The 21,906-nt window shown below is 39.8% G+C and overlaps 1 protein-coding gene across 6 annotated transcripts in view; it reads right to left on the bottom strand.

Moving 5' to 3' along the window:
• KBTBD3 (kelch repeat and BTB domain containing 3) overlaps positions 1 to 21,906 on the bottom strand; it is a 77,665-nt gene that overhangs the window by 11,679 nt on the left and 44,080 nt on the right. For 4 of the 6 annotated variants that reach the window (XM_006071800.4, XM_044929817.2, XM_044929816.2 and 1 more), the window contains one exon: positions 26 to 270. In XM_006071800.4, coding sequence (XP_006071862.1) covers positions 26 to 246 — 221 coding nt within the window. In that variant the 5' untranslated portion in view covers positions 247 to 270. Of the gene's footprint in view, positions 1 to 25; positions 271 to 1,217; positions 1,434 to 6,732; positions 7,425 to 21,906 lie in introns of those variants that run through there. The other 2 variants (XM_025267037.3, XM_006071801.4) reach the window with 2 other exon arrangements.

Below are 21,906 nucleotides of genomic sequence, written 5' to 3' on the forward strand. Positions count from 1 at the left end.
GGATAGACAGACAAGGTAAAAGTACCTGAAAAAGTCACTGCATGCTGCTAACACACAACGATGACATGGGATTATTTCATCTTTCATGATTATTTTGAAATCATAAAAGATATTTTGTTCTCGAAAATTCTGTAGTATACTTAAGATTTTCTGTCCATGATCTTCTGACACAAGGAAGTTGTTTTTCTTCTCAGATGGAATTCCATTACATGAGCCTTTTTGATTGAAATCATATGAATTATCCATAGCCACTTCTATCTGTTCTTAGAACTAGAAGGAAAAAAAAAACCAAATCACTGATGTAGCAGTCTTAATGAATTTTCAGATCTAAAATTCGCCCTCTTAGTGTAAATCACAAAAAAATGCTCACTAAAAACAATCATAATGGTAAATCTTGTCCCACACACTTGTTTTCATGACATTTAACAGTAAATTCCTTTTAAATTTTTATAAATATTGAGCTCACTGAAATTAAAAAGTATGTTATTTAGTAATAAAGTTCGAGGCTGTATAATTGCATTAAATAGTACAATTATAAGTTGTATTAAAACCTGACATAGAATCTGACTACATGTCTAGTCTTGTTACATATAAGTGGTATAGCTTTTATAAGCAGGTATCATTTGAGTATCTATCCAACACACCCCTCTCCGCTCCCATCCTTTTCCTTCTGGTAGCAAACCAGATGTTAAAATGTTGATATTGAAGCACAGGTACATGTCTTCTGGGATTACACTTTTAAAAAATGACTGGTTGAAAAAGAAAAGGGTGTTAAATTAACTGGCTATGGCCTTTAGTAAGGAAGGAAAAGTCAACATTGGTTCAAGCTGTCCTATTTGAAAGTAAGAAAGCCTTTTAAGTGAGGTCAGAAATCCAAGATAGTTGAAGGCCAGATTAACTGACTTTCCCAAACCACAAATTTAGTTTTGAGCATAAAAGTTTATACCACAAAAAGCAAGAAAGTAGGAAACAGCAAGACAGTAAGACTGGGATCTAGGTGAGTCAGAGAAATAGGAAACCTTGAGTCCTTAGCATATTTCTGTTCTGGTTATTTACTGCTTTGCAAATCACCCCAAAACTTAGTGGTTTAAGACAACTTAGTCTCTCATGGTTCTGCAGGGTTAGATGGAGCTTCTTATTTGCAGGCTTTCATATGGTCAGTAGGGTGGCAGCTCTAGCTGAAGGCCTGATCGGGTCAGAGTCAGATGGCAGCTCACCTGAAGGCCTGATTAACCTGGGTGAGAGGTCCAGTATGATTTCCTCACTCCCATCTCCTTCATATGGGATGGACAGCTAGAACAGACAGGGCTCTCTCCCCCTCTTGATGCACTCTCTCCATCAGTTCAGTTCAGTTCAGTTGCTCAGTTGTGTCCGACTCTTTGCGACCCCATGAATCGCAGCATGCCAGGCCTCCCTGTCCATCATCAACTCCCGGAGTTCACTCAAACTCATGTCCATCGAGTCAGTGATGCCATCCAGCCATCTCATCCTCTGTCGTCCCCTTCTCCTCCTGCCCCCAATCCCTCCCAGCATCAGAGTCTTTTTCAATGAGTCAACTCTTCGCAGGAGGTGGCCAAAGCAATACTTCCTCATAGCATGGCAGTCTCAGGGTAGCTAGACTTCTTACATGGTAGCTGTGGTCTATAGGAGGAGTTTCAAGCCCAGGTGAAAGCTAGACGCTGGAGAAGTAGTGTGAATTGTCCTACAACATCAAGCAAAGCTCATCTCTGTGTTATCCAAAGTAGTAAGCATGAGCCATGTATACCAATTTACATTTAAACTATTTAAATTTAAATAGAAGTTTAGTTCCTTGGTATAGCCATATTTTAAGTAGTCAGTAGCTATATGTAATATGGTGGTTACTTTTTTGTGTCAACTTGGTTGGGCCATGGGGGTACCCAGATATTTGGCTAAACATTTTATCTGGGTATGTCTGTGAAGGTGTTTTTGGATGAGACTAACATCTGAATCAGCAGACTGAGGAAAGCAGGTTGCTTTACTTAATGTGAGTGGAACTCACTGAATCCATTAAAGGCCTGCAAAGAACAAAAGGTCCAGTAAGAAAGAATTTTTTCTGTCTGCCAGACTGTCTTTAAGTTGGAGTATCAGACTTCTCCTTCCTTTGGACTAAAACTTGGATTACAACTTTCCTGCTAATTTTACTACTAGGACCAGTTTTCTGATGTTAGGACTGCTTAGCTTCCATAAGCATATAAGCTAACTCTACAGAGTAAATCAATCTATCTTCCCTCAAATTGACTCTGTTTCTCTGGAGAACACTAATACATGTGCCTAATGATTACTGCAGTGTACTGTATTATACAGGAAATAAGGAGTATTTCCATCATCAAAGAAAGTTACTAACTAGCTGATGTACTATAAAATAATGTGCCTGTGTTAAGAGTGTGTGTGCACACATGTGCAGGAGGCAGTAATATGATGTAATTTGCAGTAAGTATTAGAAAAATAAGTTACCTGCAGTCATTTTGTGAGCAGTGTTCTGAGTAACTATAAGGAAGGAAATATATTAAGAATGAAGGTAGGAGTGAACTTTGTGGAAATGAAAGAATATGTAAATCAAATAGGTAGAGATGAAAAAAGAATGAAACTAGAACACTTTCTAACACCATTCACAAAAATAAACTCAAAATGGATTAAAGATCTAAACGTAAGACCAGAAACTATAAAACTCCTAGAGGAGAACATAGGCAAAACACTCTCTGACATACATCACAGCAGGATCCTCTATGACCCACCTCCCAGAATATTGGAAATAAAAGCAAAAATGAACAAATGGGACCTAATTAACCTTAAAAGCTTCTGCACATCAAAGGAAACTATTAGCAAGGTGAAAAGACAGCCTTCAGAATGGGAGAAGATAATAGCAAATGAAGCAACTGACAAACAACTAATCTCGAGAATATACAAGCAACTCCTACAGCTCAACTCCAGAAAAATACATGACCCAATCAAAAAATGGGCCAAAGAACTAAATAGACATTTCTCCAAAGAAGACATACAGATGGCTAACAAACACATGAAAAGATGCTCAACATCACTCATTATCAGAGAAATGCAAATCAAAACCACTATGAGGTACCATTTCACACCAGTCAGAATGGCTGAGATCCTAAAGTCTACAAGTAATAAATGCTGGAGAGGGTGTGGAGAAAAGGGAACCCTCTTACACTGTTGGTGGGAATGCAAACTAGTACAGCCACTATGGAGAACAGTGTGGAGATTCCTTAAAAAACTGGAAATAGAACTGCCTTATGATCCAGCAATCCCACTGCTGGGCATACACACTGAGGAAACCAGAAGGGAAAGAGACACGAGTACCCCAGTGTTCATCGCAGCACTGTTTATAATAGCCAGGACATGGAAGCAACCTAGATGTCCATCAGCAGATGAATGGATAAGAAAGCTGTGGTACATACACACAATGGAGTATTACTCAGCCATTAAAAAGAATACATTTGAATCAGTTCTAATGAGGTGGATGAAACTGGAGCCTATTATACAGAGTGAAGTAAGCCAGAAAGAAAAACACCAATACAGTATACTAACGCATATATATGGAATTTAGAAAGATGGTAACAATAACCCTGTGTACGAGACAGCAAAAGAGACACTGATGTATAGAACAGTCTTATGGACTCTGTGGGAGAGGGAGAGGGTGGGAAGATTTGGGAGAATGGCATTGAAACATGTAAAATATCATGTATGAAATGAGTTGCCAGTCCAGGTTCGATGCATGATACTGGATGCTTGGGGCTGGTGCACTGGGACGACCCAGAGGGATGGAATGGGGAGGGAGGAGGGAGGAGGGTTCAGGATGGGGAACACATGTATACCTGTGGCGGATTCATTTTGATATTTGGCAAAACTAATACAGTTATGTAAAGTCTAAAAATAAAATAAAATTAAAAAAAAATAAAAAATAAAAAAAAAAAAGAAAAAGAAAAAAGGGAAACTTTCAAAAACAGTATCTTTAAGGGTATAAAAAATGGATGCCCCATTCTGCAGATTTAGGTACAGGATCATGACATGTCATAAATTGAGGATTCCTATAGTAAACTTCCATTTTCATTTCTGTGCCTGCTACACATGCTTTAATATATTGCCAGTATGCAAAGAGTTTCAAATTGGATGATTACAGTCTTGGGAAGTAGAATTGTTTCTGATTCTGACAGCATGCCTCACTTTCTGCATGCCTCACAGATTCAATGTTATTACCAAATGTTGTAAATCTGAATTTAAGAAAATTCCAAAGCGGATGCTTACAAGCTGAAAGGCACAGTAATGATGAGAAATAGCCCTGGAAAAAAACATATTCAAGGAATGGCTCTAAATGTGAGTGCCAATAATTATGATTTTACTCTAGCCAGGTCAAAGCTTTGTTTCCAGGTTGCTATTGTTTTCTCTCTGACCCCCATATCTTAGAACCTTACTGTTGTCATCTAGGAAATAAAGTCTCAAAGGACATTACTAGTTTCAAATTTCAAAGATCAAACAAAGCAGATGCAAGACATACAATACGAAGGAACAAATGGTAAATTTGTTCTGCCACTCTCCTTTAGAGAGATGCTACAGGCATCTGATGGAACTTCAGTTGCTGACAAATCGTGAAAAAAAAATCACAAGAAGGGAGAGAAAGAAGGTCAAGTATCACTCAGATTCATCATCAGCAACCATGTCTATTCTGTGAGACAGTATCTCAAACTGTTTCTCAAATGTAGCGCATGGACCACCAAAGGTCCCTGAAACCTTCTCAGGAGTCTGTGAAATTAAAACAATTTTCATACAAACATTAAGTAGTTGCTTTTCTCACTATTCTGACACTTGCACTGATAGTACAAAAGAAATGTGATTGAAATTGCTACCATCAAGGAATACACCTATTTATTCTATTCTTCACCCCAAGCACTCGGAAGGGGGAAAAAGTCAACTTCACTTAAAACTGTCCTTAGTGAAGCGCTAAAAATTCTGGATTTTATTAAAGCTTGCTCCTTAAGGATACATCTTTTTAATTCCGTGTGACAAAATGGGAAGCCCATATAGAGCACTCGTGCTACGTGCCCAAAAACTACGCCGTCTTGAGGAAAAGCACAGATGCAGCTACCATTTATACAGAATGTCAAATGACAGACACATTATGGCTATTCTATCTTGCATATTTGGCAGATATGCTCAAAAGTGAAAGAAGTGAGCCTGCCATTTTGAGGAAAAGAACTGAGAATATTTGTTGTCAATAAAATTGAGCTCACAGACAAATAAACACAAAGAATGAAGTGTCATAAAAGGAGAAAGACAGTAAAAGGCTTGGGCTCCAAAGAAACATAAGACAGAAAACAGTTGTATTAGAGTTCTTCAGAGAAAAAAAACCAATAGGCTATATATTTGGCTATAAGGCTATTTCTTATATATATAACTACTGGTATACATGTGATATCTGTGTGGGTTGTGTGTATATGTATATTCGTGTATGTAAATATAGTATATATGTATATCAGTTCAGTTGCTCAGTCGTGTCCGACTCTTTGAGACCCCATGAATTGCAGTACGCCAGGCCTCTCTGTCCATCACCAACTCTAGGAGTTTACCCAAACTCATGTCCATCGAGTCCGTGATGCCATCTAGCCATCTCATCCTCTGTCATCCCCCTCTCCTCCTGCCTCCAATCCCTCCCAGCATCAGAGTCTTTTCCAATAAGTCAACTCTTCGCATGAGGTGGCCAAAGTATTGGAATTCTAGCTTCAGCATCAGTCCTTCTAATGAGCACCCAGGACTGATCTCCTTTAGGATGGACTGGTTGGATTTCCTTGCAGTCCAAGGGACTCTCAAGAGTCTTCTCTAACACCACACTTCAAAAGCATCAATTCTTTGGTGCTCAGCTTTCTTCACAGTCCAACTCTCACATTCATACATGACCAGTGGAAAAACCATAGCCTTGACTAGACCGACCTTCGTTGGCCAAGTAATGTCTCTGCTTTTGAATATGCCATCTAGGTTGGTCATAACTTTCCTTGCAAGGAGTAAGCGTCTTTCAATTTCATGGCTGCAATCACCATCTGCAGTGATTTTGGAGCCTAAAAAAATAAAGGCTGACACTGTTTCCCCATCTATTTCCCATGAAGTGATGGGACCGGATGCCATGATCTTTGTTTTTTGAATGTTGAGCTTTAAGCCACCTTTTTCACTCTCCACTTTCACTTTCATCAAGAGGCTGTTTAGTTCCTCTTCACCTTCCGCCATAAGGGTGGTGTCATCTGCATATCTGAGGTTACTGATATTGTTCCCAGCAATCTTGATTCCAGCTTGTGCTTCTTCCAGCCCAGTGCTTCTCATGATGTACTCTGCATATAAGTTAAATAAGCAGGGTGACAATATATAGCCTTGACATACTCCTTTTCCTATTCTGAACCAGTCTGTTGTCATACACATAATTGGCTCATAACATTGTGGAGGTCCCAAGATTATGGCTGGCTAGTCAAAGACTCAGAACAGCCAATGGTGTAGATTCACTTTGAATCCAAAGGCCTAAGAACCAGGACAGCTGATGGTGTCAGTTCTACTCTGAAAGCTGGCAGGCTGGAAACCTAGGAAGAAATTCTTTTTTCATTTCAAGGCCAAAGGCAGGAAATGACTAAAGTTCTATTCAGGTCTTCAACTGATTGGATGAGGCCCACATGCATTAGAAGTGACAGTAATTTACTCAGTCTATCTACTCACGTGTTATTAATCTTATCCAGAAACATCCTCACAGACATACCCAGAATAACCATTTGACCAAATGTCTGGGCACCCAGTGCCAAGTCATCACAACAGTGCAAACAATGCAACAGTGCAAATCTTAAGAATGTTGATAAATCCGATCTAGGATGCAAAAGAATATTCCAAGTTAAAGTAAGCTACAGAGAAAATCATCACAGTGGTGCAAATCTTTACTTAAGACTGTTGAGGTTAATTCCCTAGTAGTCCAAATGGTTAAGACTCTGTGCTTTCACTGCTGGGTCCTGGGTTCAATCCTTGGTGAGGAACTAACATTTCCCCAAGCCGTATGTTGTGGCCAAACAAAACAACAACAAAAAAGAACGTTAGTAACATCTGATCTAGGATTAAAAAAATATTCCAAGTTAGAGTAGGGTACAAAATACATGTACCGATAAGTACATATGGCTATTGTCCCAATGGTAATTCCTTACCTCACAAGGCATACTTCTTAAGTCACTTGTAAAACTATGTTTATAAAATACGCATGTTTTTCCTCCTTTTCGAATAACTACAAAATCATATCGTCCCAGAGCTATGACATAATATGAAATAGAAGCAGGGCTCTGGAATAGGATGGGCTTCCCTGGTGGCTCAGACTGTAAAGAATATGCCTGTAACGCAGAAAACCCAGGTTTGATCCCTGGGTCAGGAAGATCTCCTGGAGAAGGAAATGGCAACCCACTCCAGTATTCTTGCCTGGAGAATTCTGTGTACAGAGCAGACTGGTGGGCTAAAGTCCATGGAGTTGCAAACAGCTGGGAAACAACTGAGCAACTAACACACACAGAATAGGATAGACTTGAGTTCCAGTTTTGGCTGTGTAATATACTTGTGATATATTTGAGGCAAGTAACTACTAATCTTTGATTCTCATTTTCTTCATTTGTAAAATAAGGATAAACTTTATCTAGTTGTGTTGCTGAGATTAAAAAGTAATACATATTTAGCATTTACTGTGTGCTAAATGAAAGTTAGTGTGTGCATGTGTGCTTACTCAGTTGTGTTCAAGTCTTTGTAACCCAGGGACTGTAACTCACGAGGCTCCTCTGTCCATGGGCTTTTCCAGGCAAAAATACTGGAGTAGGTTGCCATTTCCTTCCCCAGGGGATCTTCTTGACCCAGGGATCACACCTGGGTCTCCTGCATTGCAGGTGGATTCTTTACCATCTGAGCCACCAGGGAAGCCAGTTTTCTATTAGAAGTCCACTTAAAAGCCAAAAAAATCATTTAAACTACATTAATCAAAATGTTTATAAGGTGATGGGGGAAGGAGAGTAGAAGCAGTTAATAATTCCTGCTGCTGCTGCTGCTGCTAAGTCACTTCAGTCGTGTCTGACTCTGTGGGACCCCAGAGACAGCAGCCTACCAGGCTCCTTGGTCCTTGGGATTCTCCAGGCAAGAACACTGGAGTGGGTTGCCATTTCCTTCTCCAATGCAACAGAGTGAAAAGTGAAAGTGAACTCGCTCAGTCATGTCCGACTCTTCACGATCCCATGGATTGTAGCCCACCAGGCTCCTCCATCCATGGGATTTTCCAGGCAAGAGTACTGGAGTGGGGTGCCACTCACTGCATTCTCTAATAATTCCTAGAGCTTAAGAAAAAAAGATGTCCTTTTCATTATAGGGGACTGGAACGCAAAAGTAGGAAGTCAAGAAACACATGTAGTAACAGGCAAATTTGGCCTTGGAATATGGAATGAAGCAGGGACAAGACTAATAGAGTTTTGCCAAGAGAACGCACTCGTCAGAGCAAACACCCTCTTCCAACAACACAAGAGAAGACTCTACACAGGGACATCACCAGATGGTCAACACCGAAATCAGAATGATTATATTCTTTGCAGCCAAAGATGGAGAAGCTCTATAAAGTCAGCAAAAACAAGACCGGGAGCTGACTGTGACTCAGATCATGAACTTCTTATTGCCAAATTCAGACTTAAATTGAAAAAAAGCAGGGAAAACCACTAGACCATTCAGGTATGACCTAAATCAAATCCCTTACAACTATAGAGTGGAGGTGAGAAATAGATTTAAGGGACTAGATCTGATAGATAAGAGTGCCTGATGAACTATGGACAGAGGTTCGTGACACTGTACAGTAGACAGGGATCAAGACCATCTCCATGCAAAAGAAACGCAAACAAGCAAAATGGCTGTCTGGGGAGGCCTTACAAATAGCTGTGAAAAGAAGAGATGCAAAAAGCAAAGGAGAAAAGTAAAGATATAAGCATCAGAGTTCCAAAGAATAGCAAGGGAAGATAAGAAAGCCTTCCTCAGTGATCAATGCAAAGAAATAGAGGAAAACAACAAAATGGGAAAGACTAGAGATCTCTTCAAGAAAATTAGACATACCACGGGAACATTTCCTGCAAAGATGGGCTCGATAAAGGGCAGAAATGGTATGGACCTAACAGAAGCAGAAGATATCAAAAAGAGATGGCAAGAATACACAGAAGAACTGTACAAAAAAGATCTTCACCACCCAGATAATCACGATGGTGTGATCACTCACCTAGAGCCAGACATCCTGGAATGTGAAGTCAAGTGGGCCTTAGAAAATATCACTATGAACAAAGCTAGTGGAGGTGATGGAATTCCAGTTGAGCTATTTCAAATCCTGAAACATTATGCTGTGAAAGTGCTGCACTCAATATGCCAGCAAATTTGGAAAACTCAGCAGTGGCCACAGGACTGGAAAAGGTCAGTTTTCATTCCAATCCCAAAGAAAGGCAATGCCAAAGAATGCTCAAACTACCACACAATTGCACTCATCTCACACGCTAGTAAATTAATGCTCAAAATTCTGCAAGCCAGGCTTCGGCAATACATGAACCGTGAACTTCCAGATGTTCAAGCTGGTTTTAGAAAAGGCAGAGGAACCAGAGATCAAATTGCCAACATCCACTGGATCATGGAAAAAGCAAAAGAGTTCCAGAAAAACATCTATTTCTGCTTTATTGACTATCCCAAAGCCTTTGACTGTGTGGATCACAATAAACTGTGGGAAATTTGAAAGAGATGGAATACCAGAGCACCTGACCTGCCTCTTGAGAAACCTGTATGCAGGTCAGGAAGCAACAGTTAGAACTGGACATGAAACAACAGACCGGTTCCAAATAGGAAAAGGAGTACGTCAAGGCTGTATATTGTCACCCTGCTTATTTAACTTATATGCAGAGTACATCATGAGAAACGCTGGGCTGGAAGAAGCACAAACTGGAATCAAGATTGCCGGGAGAAATATCAATAACCTCAGATATTCAGATGACACCACCCTTATGGCAGAAGGTGAAGAGGAACTAAAAAGCCTCTTGATGAAAGTGAAAGTGGAGAGTGAAAAAGTTGGCTTAAAACTCAACATTCAGAAAAGTAAGATCATGGCATCGGGTCCCACCACTTCATGGGAAATAGATGGGGAAACAGTGGAAACAGTGTCAGACTTTATTTTTCGGGGCTTCAAAATCTGCAGATGGTGTTTGCAGCCATGAAATTAAGACACTTACTCCTTGCAAGGAAAGTTATGACCAACCTAGATAGCATATTCAAAAGCAGAGACATTACTTTGCCAACAAAGGTCGGTCTAGTCAAGGCTATGGTTTTTCCAGTGGTCATGTATGGATGTGAGAGTTGAACTGTGAAGAAAGCTGAGCACCGAAGAACTGATGCTTTTGAACTGTGGTGTTGGAGAAGACTCTTGAGAGTCCCTCGGACTGCAAGGGAGATCCAACCACTCCATTCTAAACGAGATCAGTCCTGGGTGTTCTTTGGAAGGACTGATGCTAAAGCTGAAACTCCAATACTTTGGCCACCTCACACAAAGAGTTGACTCATTGGAAAAGACTCTGATGCTGGGAGGGATTAGGGACAGGAGGAGAAGGGGATGACAGAGGATGAGATGGCTGGATGGCATCACTGACTCAATGGATGTGAGTTTGAGTGAACTCCAGGAGTTGGTGATGGACAAGGAGGCCTGGTGTGCTGCAGTTCATGGAGTCACAAAGAGTCAGACAGGACTGAGCAACTGAACTGAACTGAATTGAGAGCTTAAGAGAAAGTTGAGCATAAGAGCTATCACTGCACAATAGTTTTATATGGAATATCAATGAAAGAGGAGAGAGACAGCTGGTGGAGACATGAACCAGCCTTCTCTTTCTGACTCCATGATGATGGAAAGGAATACTTGTAAGGATGAGCCAGGGAGTATTTATACACACAAAAGGGGAGCATAACAGAGCAAATCACCAGCATGATTCGCACTAGGCAGACAGACAGACATGGGTTAATGTGGTGCAAATGATCAAAGTATTTTCTCAACAACACAATGAGGTCAAGGTGTTATCCTTGGCTTGTTTCCCAAGTTTAGCCACGGGCTGAAGCATCCATACTCTATAACAGCAATGTAGGGTTTCTCCCCCCATGACTCTTATTATTTTTCTAATTCTCATCTAGATGAATAGCTTCTATACTCTCCAAGTCAGACAAGTGGAAGTCATATTTCACCAATGATACACATTCATTTTAAAACCACTTCTTTCCTTCCCTATTTGTCATTCTTTTAGTGAGGCTCTCATTACTCTCACTTGGGGTTGGACTGGGGTTGAATTGCCGCAACAGCCTCTACACTAATATTCCTTATTCTATAAACTTTTATTTGAATCTTCTGGTTTTCAAACCTGCACATACATTGGGAATATAAAATAAATGAGGTACAGGATTCCTGCTCTTACAGGTTTATAGGCTAGTGTGGTGAGAAATAAGTAAACTGTGAAAGTTAGTCACTCAATTGTGTCCAACTTTTTGCAACCCCGTGAACTGTATGTAGCCTGTCAGGCTCCTCTGTCCATGGGATCAGGCAAGAATATTGGAGTGGGTAGCCATTCTCCTCCAGGGGATCTTCCCGACACAGGTCTTGAACCCCGGTCTCCTGCATTGCAGGCAGATTCTTTACCATCTGAGCCACCAGTGAAGCCCCAGATAAACTGTACAAGAGTCACAAAAGCAATATGAGCAAGTACTATGGATGCACAGAGGAAGAACAACATTCAGACTTGCTTCAAGAGTGGAGAGGACAGAATAGAGAGGGGAGGACTGAGGAAACCATTCTGATGAGTATGGTACTTGAGCTGTTAAGAAAAATGGTTATCAAAGAAGGTGAGACCAACATTTCCAAGAGAAAAAAATTAAGTTGTAAGTGCAAAGCCATGGATAAAAGGGTTATTATGGCCCTATGGAGAAAAACAAAGTTGAGGACAGGGGACAGGATTAAAGAAAGCTTACGTGGTAAACAGGGTATTTACCTCATGAAAGGGGGTGTGGGTTTCACTCTATACGTAATACAGAACATATAGTAAACTTAAGAAGGATTGGCATTATACCACTGGATTTACATTTAGAAATACTGCTAAGAATACAGCAGTAAGTAACAAAGATGAGGCTCTTACTCTCACAGAGTTTACTATCTAATGAGACAGATATGCATGTGCAGTGGTACTGGTAATGAGTATCAATTTTTTAAAATCCACTTTAATGAAAAACAACTTTAATTTTGTTAAGTCACTGAGATGCATCTATTATAACAAATAGGATCATTTTTAAAAAATTTATTTATTTCTGGCTGTACCAGGTCTTCACTACTGCACACAGGCTATCTTTTGCTGCAGTGACTGGGGGCTCAGTAGTTGCAGTACACAGGTTCTAGAGTACAGGCTCAGCAGCTGTTGAACACAGGCTTAGCTGCTCCTTGGTATGCAGAATTTTACAGGACTAGGGATTGAACCTATATCCCCTGCACTGGCAGGCAGCTTCTCAACTACTGAGCCCCTAGGTAAAACCCAAATAAGACTATCTTAACTAATGAGTATTAATTTTAATCTCAGCAACTCATTAAACATATTTATTAATCTAAATATTTATCTGTTGATTCTTTACTGTTTGGTTTAATGCATAAAAAAATATATCATTTGTAAATATTGAGACTGCTTTTGTATTATTTTTTACCAATTTCCTTTCTTTTGTACTACAGTAGTAGCTAAGACCTCCTGAACACTGATGAATAAAAGCAGTATGGGTTGCAGTACTTTTAAAAATATTTCTATATAAGTGTGTATATCTAATTTATACCTAATTATTTATACTAAGTTATTATATAAATATATAATCTGGAACTTGTATTAGAGTAAGTCTAAATTACTGAAGCTAATAGTTCATAGATAAGAAGTGAACACAATGATATATACACATAGTAGTTTTTATTTCTATGACTAATAATACAAGTAAATGGCTTTATTGGAAATTTTCAAGTACTGAACTAATAATACATTATTACACAAGGGTATTCACTTTTGCAATGTGCCTAAAAGTTAAAACTCTCCATGTTTACTCTATGTACAGTGGTTAAGCAGAGAAGTTGAAATGTCCTATTTGGTCAATTTGGCTTGAATAAATTTCTTTATGTAGACTTTACTTAAACAACAATTGCAAGCACTATCATAGACAAAGGGCACTGGAAAATATATGAAAGGGAAAGAGGGAACTAATCCACAAGATAACTAAGTCCACTGAAATTAATAACAATCAATCAAAGAAGACAAGTAGAATTTCTAGAGAAGAGTGTTAAGGATAGAACACCAAGGATAATTAACCTTAAGGGATAGACAATCTAAGCTGAAGAATTATTTATGCAGCATTTGCTACATACCAGGTGACAGCCTAGATGGAAAGAAAATATGAGAAATATAATCTGTAGAAGACACCGGTGAAAAAGTTCTAGAGCTGAGAAAAAAACATAAAAAGAACAGGGACAGAAATGGAGGAAAATTAATTTGGAGAGATGGTGGAAGCCATAGGAGAATTTCAAAAATGATGTAGCTCCCATATCATCAAAGGCTGAAAAAGTTTAAGTAAGGTAAGGACTGAAAAGAAGTCACTGATGATTTGAGGGTGGGATAGGGAGAGGCCAGATTACAGTGGTTTTAAGAGAGGATAATGAACATATTTTATGTAATTTTTTTTTAAGTTCAGTGAGGTTGGAACTAGAGGACCGTGTAGATTCTATGGAATTTTATTTTGCTTAGATGGGAGAAATTTAAGCATGCAAATACACTGAGAAGAAAGGGGCGGGGGGGAATGGAGGAAAATTTTTGATAATGACTACACCAATCTAAATTAAGCACTTTTTATTGTTATTCAGTCAAAAGTTCAATCTGACACTTTGCAACCACATGGAATACAGAACTCCAGACTTCCCTGTCCTTCACTATCTCCCGGACTTGGCTCAAATTCATATGCAGTGAGTCGGTGATGACATCTAACCAACTCATCCTCTGCTTCCCTCTTCTGCTCCTGCTGTCAATCTTTCCCAGCATCAGTGTTTTGTCCAATAAGTCAGCTTTCCCATCAGGTAGCCAAAGTATTGAAGCTTCAGCTTCAACATCAGTCCTAATGAATATTCAGGATTGATTTCCTTTAGGATTGACTGGTTTGATCTCCTCACTGTCCAAGGGACTCTCAGAAGTCTTCTCCAGCACAATTTAAAAGCATCAATTTTTCGGTGATCAGCCTTCTTTATGGTCCAAGTCTCACATCCAGACATGACTACTGAAAAAACCATAGCTTTGACTAGACATCCTTTGCTGGCAAAGTGATCTCTCTGTTTCTTTAACATGCTGACATGGTTTGTGACAGCTTTTCTTACAAGGAGCAAGCATCTTTTCATTTCATAGCTGCAGTCTCAGTCCACAGAGATTTTGGAGCCCAAGAAAATAAAACCTGTCACTGACTCTACTTTTTCCCCTTCTATTTGCCATGAAGTGATGGGACCAGAAGCCATGTTCTTAGGTTTTTTGAATGTTGAGTTCAAGCCAGCTTTTTCACTCTCCCCTTTCACCTTCATCAAAAGGTTCTTTAGTTCCTCTTCACTGTCCGCCATTAAGAGTGGTGTCATTTGCATATCTGAAGTGGTGTTTCTCTAGGGAATCTTGATTCCAGTTTGTAAGTCATCCAGCCCACCATTTCCTATGATGGAGTCTGCATAGAAGTTAAATAACCAGAGAGACATACAGATTTGTCCTGTTCCTTTCCCAAATTTAAATCAGTTAATTGCTCCCTGTTTGGTTCTAACTATTGCTTCTTGATCTGCATACAGGTTTCGCAGGAGACAGGTAAGGTGGTCTGGTATTCCCATATCTGTAAGAATTTTCAACAGTTTGTTGTGATCTACACAGTCAAAGGCTTTAACATAGTCAAAGAAGTATGTGTGTTTTGTTTTGTTTTGTTTTCTGGAATTCCCTTGCCTTCTCCATGATCCAACGAATGCTGGCGATTTGATCTCTGGTTCCTCTGCTTTTTCTAAATGCAGCTTGTACATCTGGAAGTTCTCGGCTCATGTACTGATGAAGTCTACCTTGAAGGATTTTGAGCAGAACCTTATTAGCATGTGAAATAAGCACATCTGTACAGTAGTCTGAACCTTCTTTGGCTTGCCCTTCTTTGGGATTGCAATGAAAACTGACCTTTTCCAGTCCTGGGGCCACTGCCAAGTTTTTCAAATTTGCTGACATGTTGAGTGCAGCACTTTAACAGCATCAACTTTTAGGATTTGAAGTAGCTCAACTGGAATTCCATCACCTCCACTAGATTTGTTCACAGTGATGCTTCCTAAGGCCCACTTGACTTCACACTCCAGGATGTCTGGCTCTAGGTGAGTGACCACACCATTGTGGTTATCTGGGTCACTAAGAATCTTTTTTGTACAGTTCTGCGTATTCTTGCCACCTCTTCTTAATATCTTCTGTTTCTGTTATGCCTTTACCATTTTTGTCCTTTATTGTGCCCATCCTTGTATGAAATGCCCCCTTGATATCTCCAATTTTCTTGACGAGATCTCTTTTCCATTTGATTATTTTCCTCTATTTCTCTGCACTGTTTATTTAGGAAGGCCTTCTTAACCCTCCTTGCTATTTTCAAGAATTCTGCATTCAGTTAGGTATATCTTTCCCTTTCTCCTTTGCCTTTCGCTTCTCTTTTTGTATAGCTTCCTCAGACAACCACTTTGCCTTCTTACATTGCTTTTTCTCTGGGATGGTTTTAGTCTCTGCCTGCTGTACAGTGCTACAAACTTCTGTCCTTAGTTCTTCAGGTACTCTACCTACCAGACCTTACCTCTTGAATCTATTTGTCACCTCCACCATATGATTTAGGTCATACCTCACTGGGCTAGCAGCTTTTCCTACTTTCTTCTATTTAAACCTGCATTTTGCAATAAGGAGCTCATGATCTAGCAACAGTTAGCTCCATGTCTTGTTTTTGCTGTATGTATAGAGCTTCTCCATCTTTGGCTGCAAAGAATATAATCAATCTGCCTTAGTTACTGACCATTTGGTGATGTACATGTGTAAAGTCATCTCTTGTGTTGCTGGAAGAGGGTGTTTGCTATGAGCATGTCGTTAACAAAACTGTCAGCCTTTGCCCTGCTTCATTTTGCACTCCAAGGTAAATGTAACTTGCCTGTTACTTCAGGTATCTCTTGACTTCCTACTTTTGCATTCCAATCTCCAGTGATGAGAATGACATCTTTTTTTGGTGTGAGTTCTAGAAAGTCTTGTAGGTCTTCAAAGAACTGGTCAACTTCAGCTTTTCAGCATTAGCGGCTGAGGCACAGATTTGGATTGCTGTAATATTGGTCTGCCTTGGAAACAAACCGAGAACATCCTATTGTTTTTGAGATTGTACCCAAGTACTGCATTTCAGACTCTCTTGTTCACTTGACCATGTCCAATTTACCTTGACTGATGGCCCTAACATTCCATGTTCCTAAGCAATATACTGTTCATCGGACTTACTGTCACCACCAGAGTGGTCTACAACTGACTGTCGTTTCCTCTTGGACCCAGCCACTTCATTCTTTCTGGAGCTATTAGTAATTACCCTGTGCTCTTCCCCAGTAGCCTACTGGACACCTTCTGACCTGGGGGACTCATCTTTCAGTGTCGTATCTTTTTGCCTTTTCATACTTTTCATGAGGTTCTCACATCAAGAATACTGGAGTCCTGTGCCATTCCCTCCTCCATTGGACTACATTTTATCAGAACTATTCACTATAAACTGTCCATCTTAGGTGACCCTGCATGGCCTGGCTCATATCTTCATTGAGTTACGCTAGCCCCTTCACCACAAGGCTGTGATCCATGAAGGGGAATTAAGAATTTACATCCCTATCAATGTACAGCTTTTTGGACCTTTAAAGCAATAAACTAGAGAAAAATACTATCTGGTAAAACTCCCCTTTCTGTTAACATGTAAACATTAATGAATGAATGATTAGAGACTCAAATTTCATAGTTTGTGATATAGCAGACCTGACAGTATTAGAATTTATAATTAGCAATTTATAGAGCTATTTTATTCAATGTTCATAATCCTTTAAGATTAACAATTAGTTTTCCAAAATGGGAAATTGAAGCCAAGTTAAACAATAAGATTTAGACACAAAACTAACAGAACTATGCTTGCTTCACTGAAAGTCCACAGTATTTTCAATACTATTTTGACCCAGGATTTTAATATTAAATGAAAGCTCACAAAGTATTTTACTGCTCAAAATATCCAAACATAAATGTACTGGTCAAAAGTTACCATGACAATTTAAGGTCATTTTGAGTAAGAAAGACATATATGATGATAATAAGAGCTAACATTTAGTCAGTACCATGTGTCAAAGTTATGGTTTTTCCAGTAGTCATGGATAGATGTGAGAGTTGGACCATAAAGAAGGCTGAGCACTGAAGAACTGATGCTTTTGAACTGTGGTATTGGAGAAAATTCTTGAGAGTCCCTTGGACTGCAAGGAGATCAAACCAGTTAATCCTAAAGGATATCAATCCTGAGTATTCACTGGAAGGACTGATGCTGAAGCTGAAGCTCCAGTACTTTGGCCACCTGACATGAAGAACTGACTCACTGGAAAAGATGCTGGGAAAGACCAAAGGCAGGAGGAGAAGGGGATGACAGAGGATGAGATGGTTGGAAGGCATCACCAACTCAATGGACATGAGTTTGAGCAAGCTCCAGGAGTTGGGGATGGACAAGATGCCTTGTGTACTGCAGTCCATGGTGTCGCAAAGAGTCGGACAGGACTGAGTGACTGAACTGATCTTGGAAAAGCTTCAATGAACAATTATAAAGTATATATTACATTGTTGTTGTTTAGATCCTAAGTTCTTTCTGACACTTCTGCAACCCCATGGACTGTATCCTGCCAGGCTCCTCTGTCCATGGGATTTCCCAGGCAAGAATACTGGGGTGGGTTGCCATTTCCTTCTCCAGAGGAACATCACAAACCAGGGATTGAACCTGTGTCTCCTGCATGGCGGGCAGATTCTTGACTACTGAGCCACCAGAGAAGCATGCACACATATATATTATATACATTGGTCCCTTGGTAACCAAAGGGGGTTGCTTCCAAGACACTCCACCTCATCTAATACCAAACTCCACAGATGCATCATATTCCATGTTGCTGGGTAATAGGAATCAATATTGTGAAAATGTCTATACTACCAAAGGCAATCTACAGATTCAATGTGATCCCTATCAAATTACCAATGACATTTATCACAGAACTAGGACAAAAAATTACAATTCATATGGAAACACAGAAGACCCCAAAGAGCTAAAGCAGTCTTGAGAAAGAAGAATGGAGCTTCAGGAATCAACCTTCCTGACTTCAGATTATACTAAAAAGGTACAGTCATCAAGACAGTATGGCACTGCCACAAAAACAGAAATACAGACCAATGGAAAAAGATAGACAGCCCAGAAATAAACTCATGCACCTATAGATACCTTATTTTTGACAAAGGAGCCAAGAATATAAAATGGGGAAAGACAGCCTCTTCAATAAATGGTGCTGGGAAAACTGGACAGTTATATGTAAAAGAATGAAATCAGAGCACTTCCTAACACCATACACAAAGATACACTCAAAATGGAATAAAGACCTAATGGAAGACCAGAAGCTATAAAACTCTTAGAGGAAAACACAGGCAGAACACTCGATGATATAAATCAAAGCAAGATCCTCTATGATCCACCTCCTAGAGTAATAGAAATAAAAACCAAAGTAAACAAGTATGACCTGATTAAATTTAAAAGTTTTTGTACAGCAAAGGAAACTATAAGCAAGGTGAAAAGACAGCCCTCAGAATGGAGAAAATAAGAGCAAATGAAACAACTGACCAAGGATAAACTTGGAAAATATACAAGCAAGGTCATACAACTCAAAACCAGAAAAACAAACAACCCAATTAAAAAGTGGGAAAAAGACCTAAGACTTTTCTCCAAAGAAGACATACAGATGGCTAACAAACACATGAAAAGATGCTCCACATGCTCATTACTAGAGAAATGTAAATCAAACTACAGTGAGAGATCACCCCACACCGGTCAGAATGCCCATCATCAAAAGGTCTGCAAACAATAAATGCTTGACAGGGTGTGGAGAAAAGGGAACACTCTTGCACTGTTGGTGGGAATGCAGACTGATACAGCCACTATGGAAGGCCCACTTGACTTCACATTCCAGGACGTCTGGCTGTAGGTGAGACATCACTTAGAAAGCATCACTACGAACAAAACTAGTGGAGGTGATGGAATTCCAGTTGAGCTATTTCAAATCCTGAAACATTATGCTGTGAAAGTGCTGCACTCAATATGCCAGCAAATTTGGAAAATTCAGCAGTGGCCACTGGAAAAGGAAAGTTTTCATTCCAATCCCAAAGAAAGGCAATGCCAAAGAATGCTTGAACTACCGCACAATTGCACTCATCTCACATGCTAGCAAAGTAATGCTCAAAATTCTCCAAGCCAGGCTTTGGCAATACATGAACTGTGAACTTCCAGATGTTCAAGCTGGTTTTAGAAAAGGTAGAGAAACCAAAGATCAAATTGCCAACATCCTCTGGATCATGGAAAAAGCAAGAGAGTTCCAGAAAAACATCTATTTCTGCTTTATTGACTATGCCAAAGCCTTTGACTGTGTGGATCACAATAAACTGTGGAAAATTCTGAAAGAGATGGGAATACCAGACCACCTGACCTGCCTCTTGAGAAACCTGTATGCAGGTCAGGAAGCAACAGTTAGAACTGGACATGAAACAACAGACCGGTTCCAAATAGGAAAAGGAGTACGTCAAGGCTGTATATTGTCACCCTGCTTATTTAACTTCTATGCAGAGTACATCATGAGAAACACTGGGCTGGAAGAAGCACAAGCTGGAATCAAGATTGCTGGGAACAATATCAATAACCTCAGATATGCAGATGACACCACCCTTATGGCAGAAAGTGAAGAGGAACTAAAAAGCCTCTTGATGAAAGGGGAGAGTGAAAAAGTTGGCTTAAAGCTCAACATTCAGAAAACGAAGATCATGGCATCTGGTCCCATTACTTTATGGCAAATAGATGGGGAAACAGTGGAAACAGTGTCAGCCTTTATTTTTTGGGGCTCCAAAATCACTGCAGATGGTGACTGCAGCCATGAAATTAAAAGATGCTTACTCTTTGGAAGGAAAGTTATGACCAACCTAGATACCTAGATAGCATATTCAAAAGCAGAGACATTACTTTGCCAACAAAGGTTCATCTAGTCAAGGCTATGGTTTTTCCAGTGGTCATGTATGGATGCGAGAGTTGGACTGTGAAGAAAGCTGAGCGCCGAAGAATTGATGCTTTTGAACTGTGGTGTTGGAGAAGACTCTTGAGAGTCCCTTGGACTGCAAGGAGATCCAACCACTCCATTCTGAAGGAGATAAGCCCTGGGATTTCTTTGGAAGGAATGATGCTAAAGCTGAAACTCCAGTACTTTGGCCACCTCATGCGAAGAGTTGACTCATTGGAAAAGACTCTGATTCTGGGAGGGATTGGGGGCAGGAAGAGAAGGGGATGACAGAGGATGAGATGGCTGGATGGCATCACTGATTCGATGGACGTGAGTCTGAGTGAACTCCGAGAGTTGGTGATGGGCAGGGAGGCCTGGCACGCTGTGATTCATGGGGTCGCAAAGAGTCGGACACGACTGAGCGACTGAACTGAGCTGAACTGATCACCCAACAATCCCACTCCTAGGGATATACCCTGAGGAAACCAAAATTGAAAAAGAAACATGTATCCCATTGTTCACTGCAGCACTACTTACAATAGATAGAACATGGAAGCAACCTAAATGTCCACTGACAGATGAATGGATAAGGAAGTCATGGTACATATACACAATGGAATAAAACTCAGCCATAAAAAGGAATGCATCTGAGTCAGTCCTAATGATGAACCTAGAACCTGTTATACAGAGTGATGTAAGTCAGAAAGAGAAAGATAAATATCATATTCTAATGCACAAAGATAAATATCATATTCTAACGCACATATACGGAATCTAGTAAAATGGTACTGAATAATTTATTTACAGGGCAGCAATGGAGAGACAAACAGAGAAAAGACTTACAGACATAGGGAGAGGGGAGGAGAGGGTGAGATGTATGGAAAGAGTAAAATGGAAACCTGCATTACCATATGTAAAAAAAGATAGCCAACAGAAATTTGCTGTATGACTCAGGAAACTCAAACTGGGGCTCTGTGTCAACCTAGAGGGATGGGATGGGGAGGGAGATGGGAGGGAGGTTCCGAGGGGAAGGGATATATGTATACCCTTGTTGCTGATTCTTGTTGAGGTTTGACAGAAAACAAAATTCTTTAAAGCAAGCATCCTTCAATTAAAAAAAAAAAATTATTTTAAAAATGGCTGGCAAAGTATGGTCAGTCCTCTCAATCTGTTGATGCAGAACCTGTAGATATGGAGGACTGAATACATGTACAAAATATGTAAGTGATGTAACACTTAAAACAACCATTATAGAGTCTATACAAAGAGATACACCCAGAGTCAGGAAAATGGAAGATGGAATCCTAAAAACGGTTCAAGTAACACACAGGAAGACAGGAAAAAAAGAAATTAAAAACAAAATAAACAGAAAACAACCAAAAAGAAGACTTAAGTACTAAAATATCAACAACTGTACTAAATGTAAACAGTACATACACACACACACACCCCACATATATATATCAATTTAAGACCGA

The sequence above is a fragment of the Bubalus bubalis genome, chromosome 16 (assembly GCF_019923935.1).
Source record: "Bubalus bubalis isolate 160015118507 breed Murrah chromosome 16, NDDB_SH_1, whole genome shotgun sequence".
In the NCBI taxonomy this organism is placed as follows: Eukaryota; Metazoa; Chordata; class Mammalia; order Artiodactyla; family Bovidae; genus Bubalus; species Bubalus bubalis.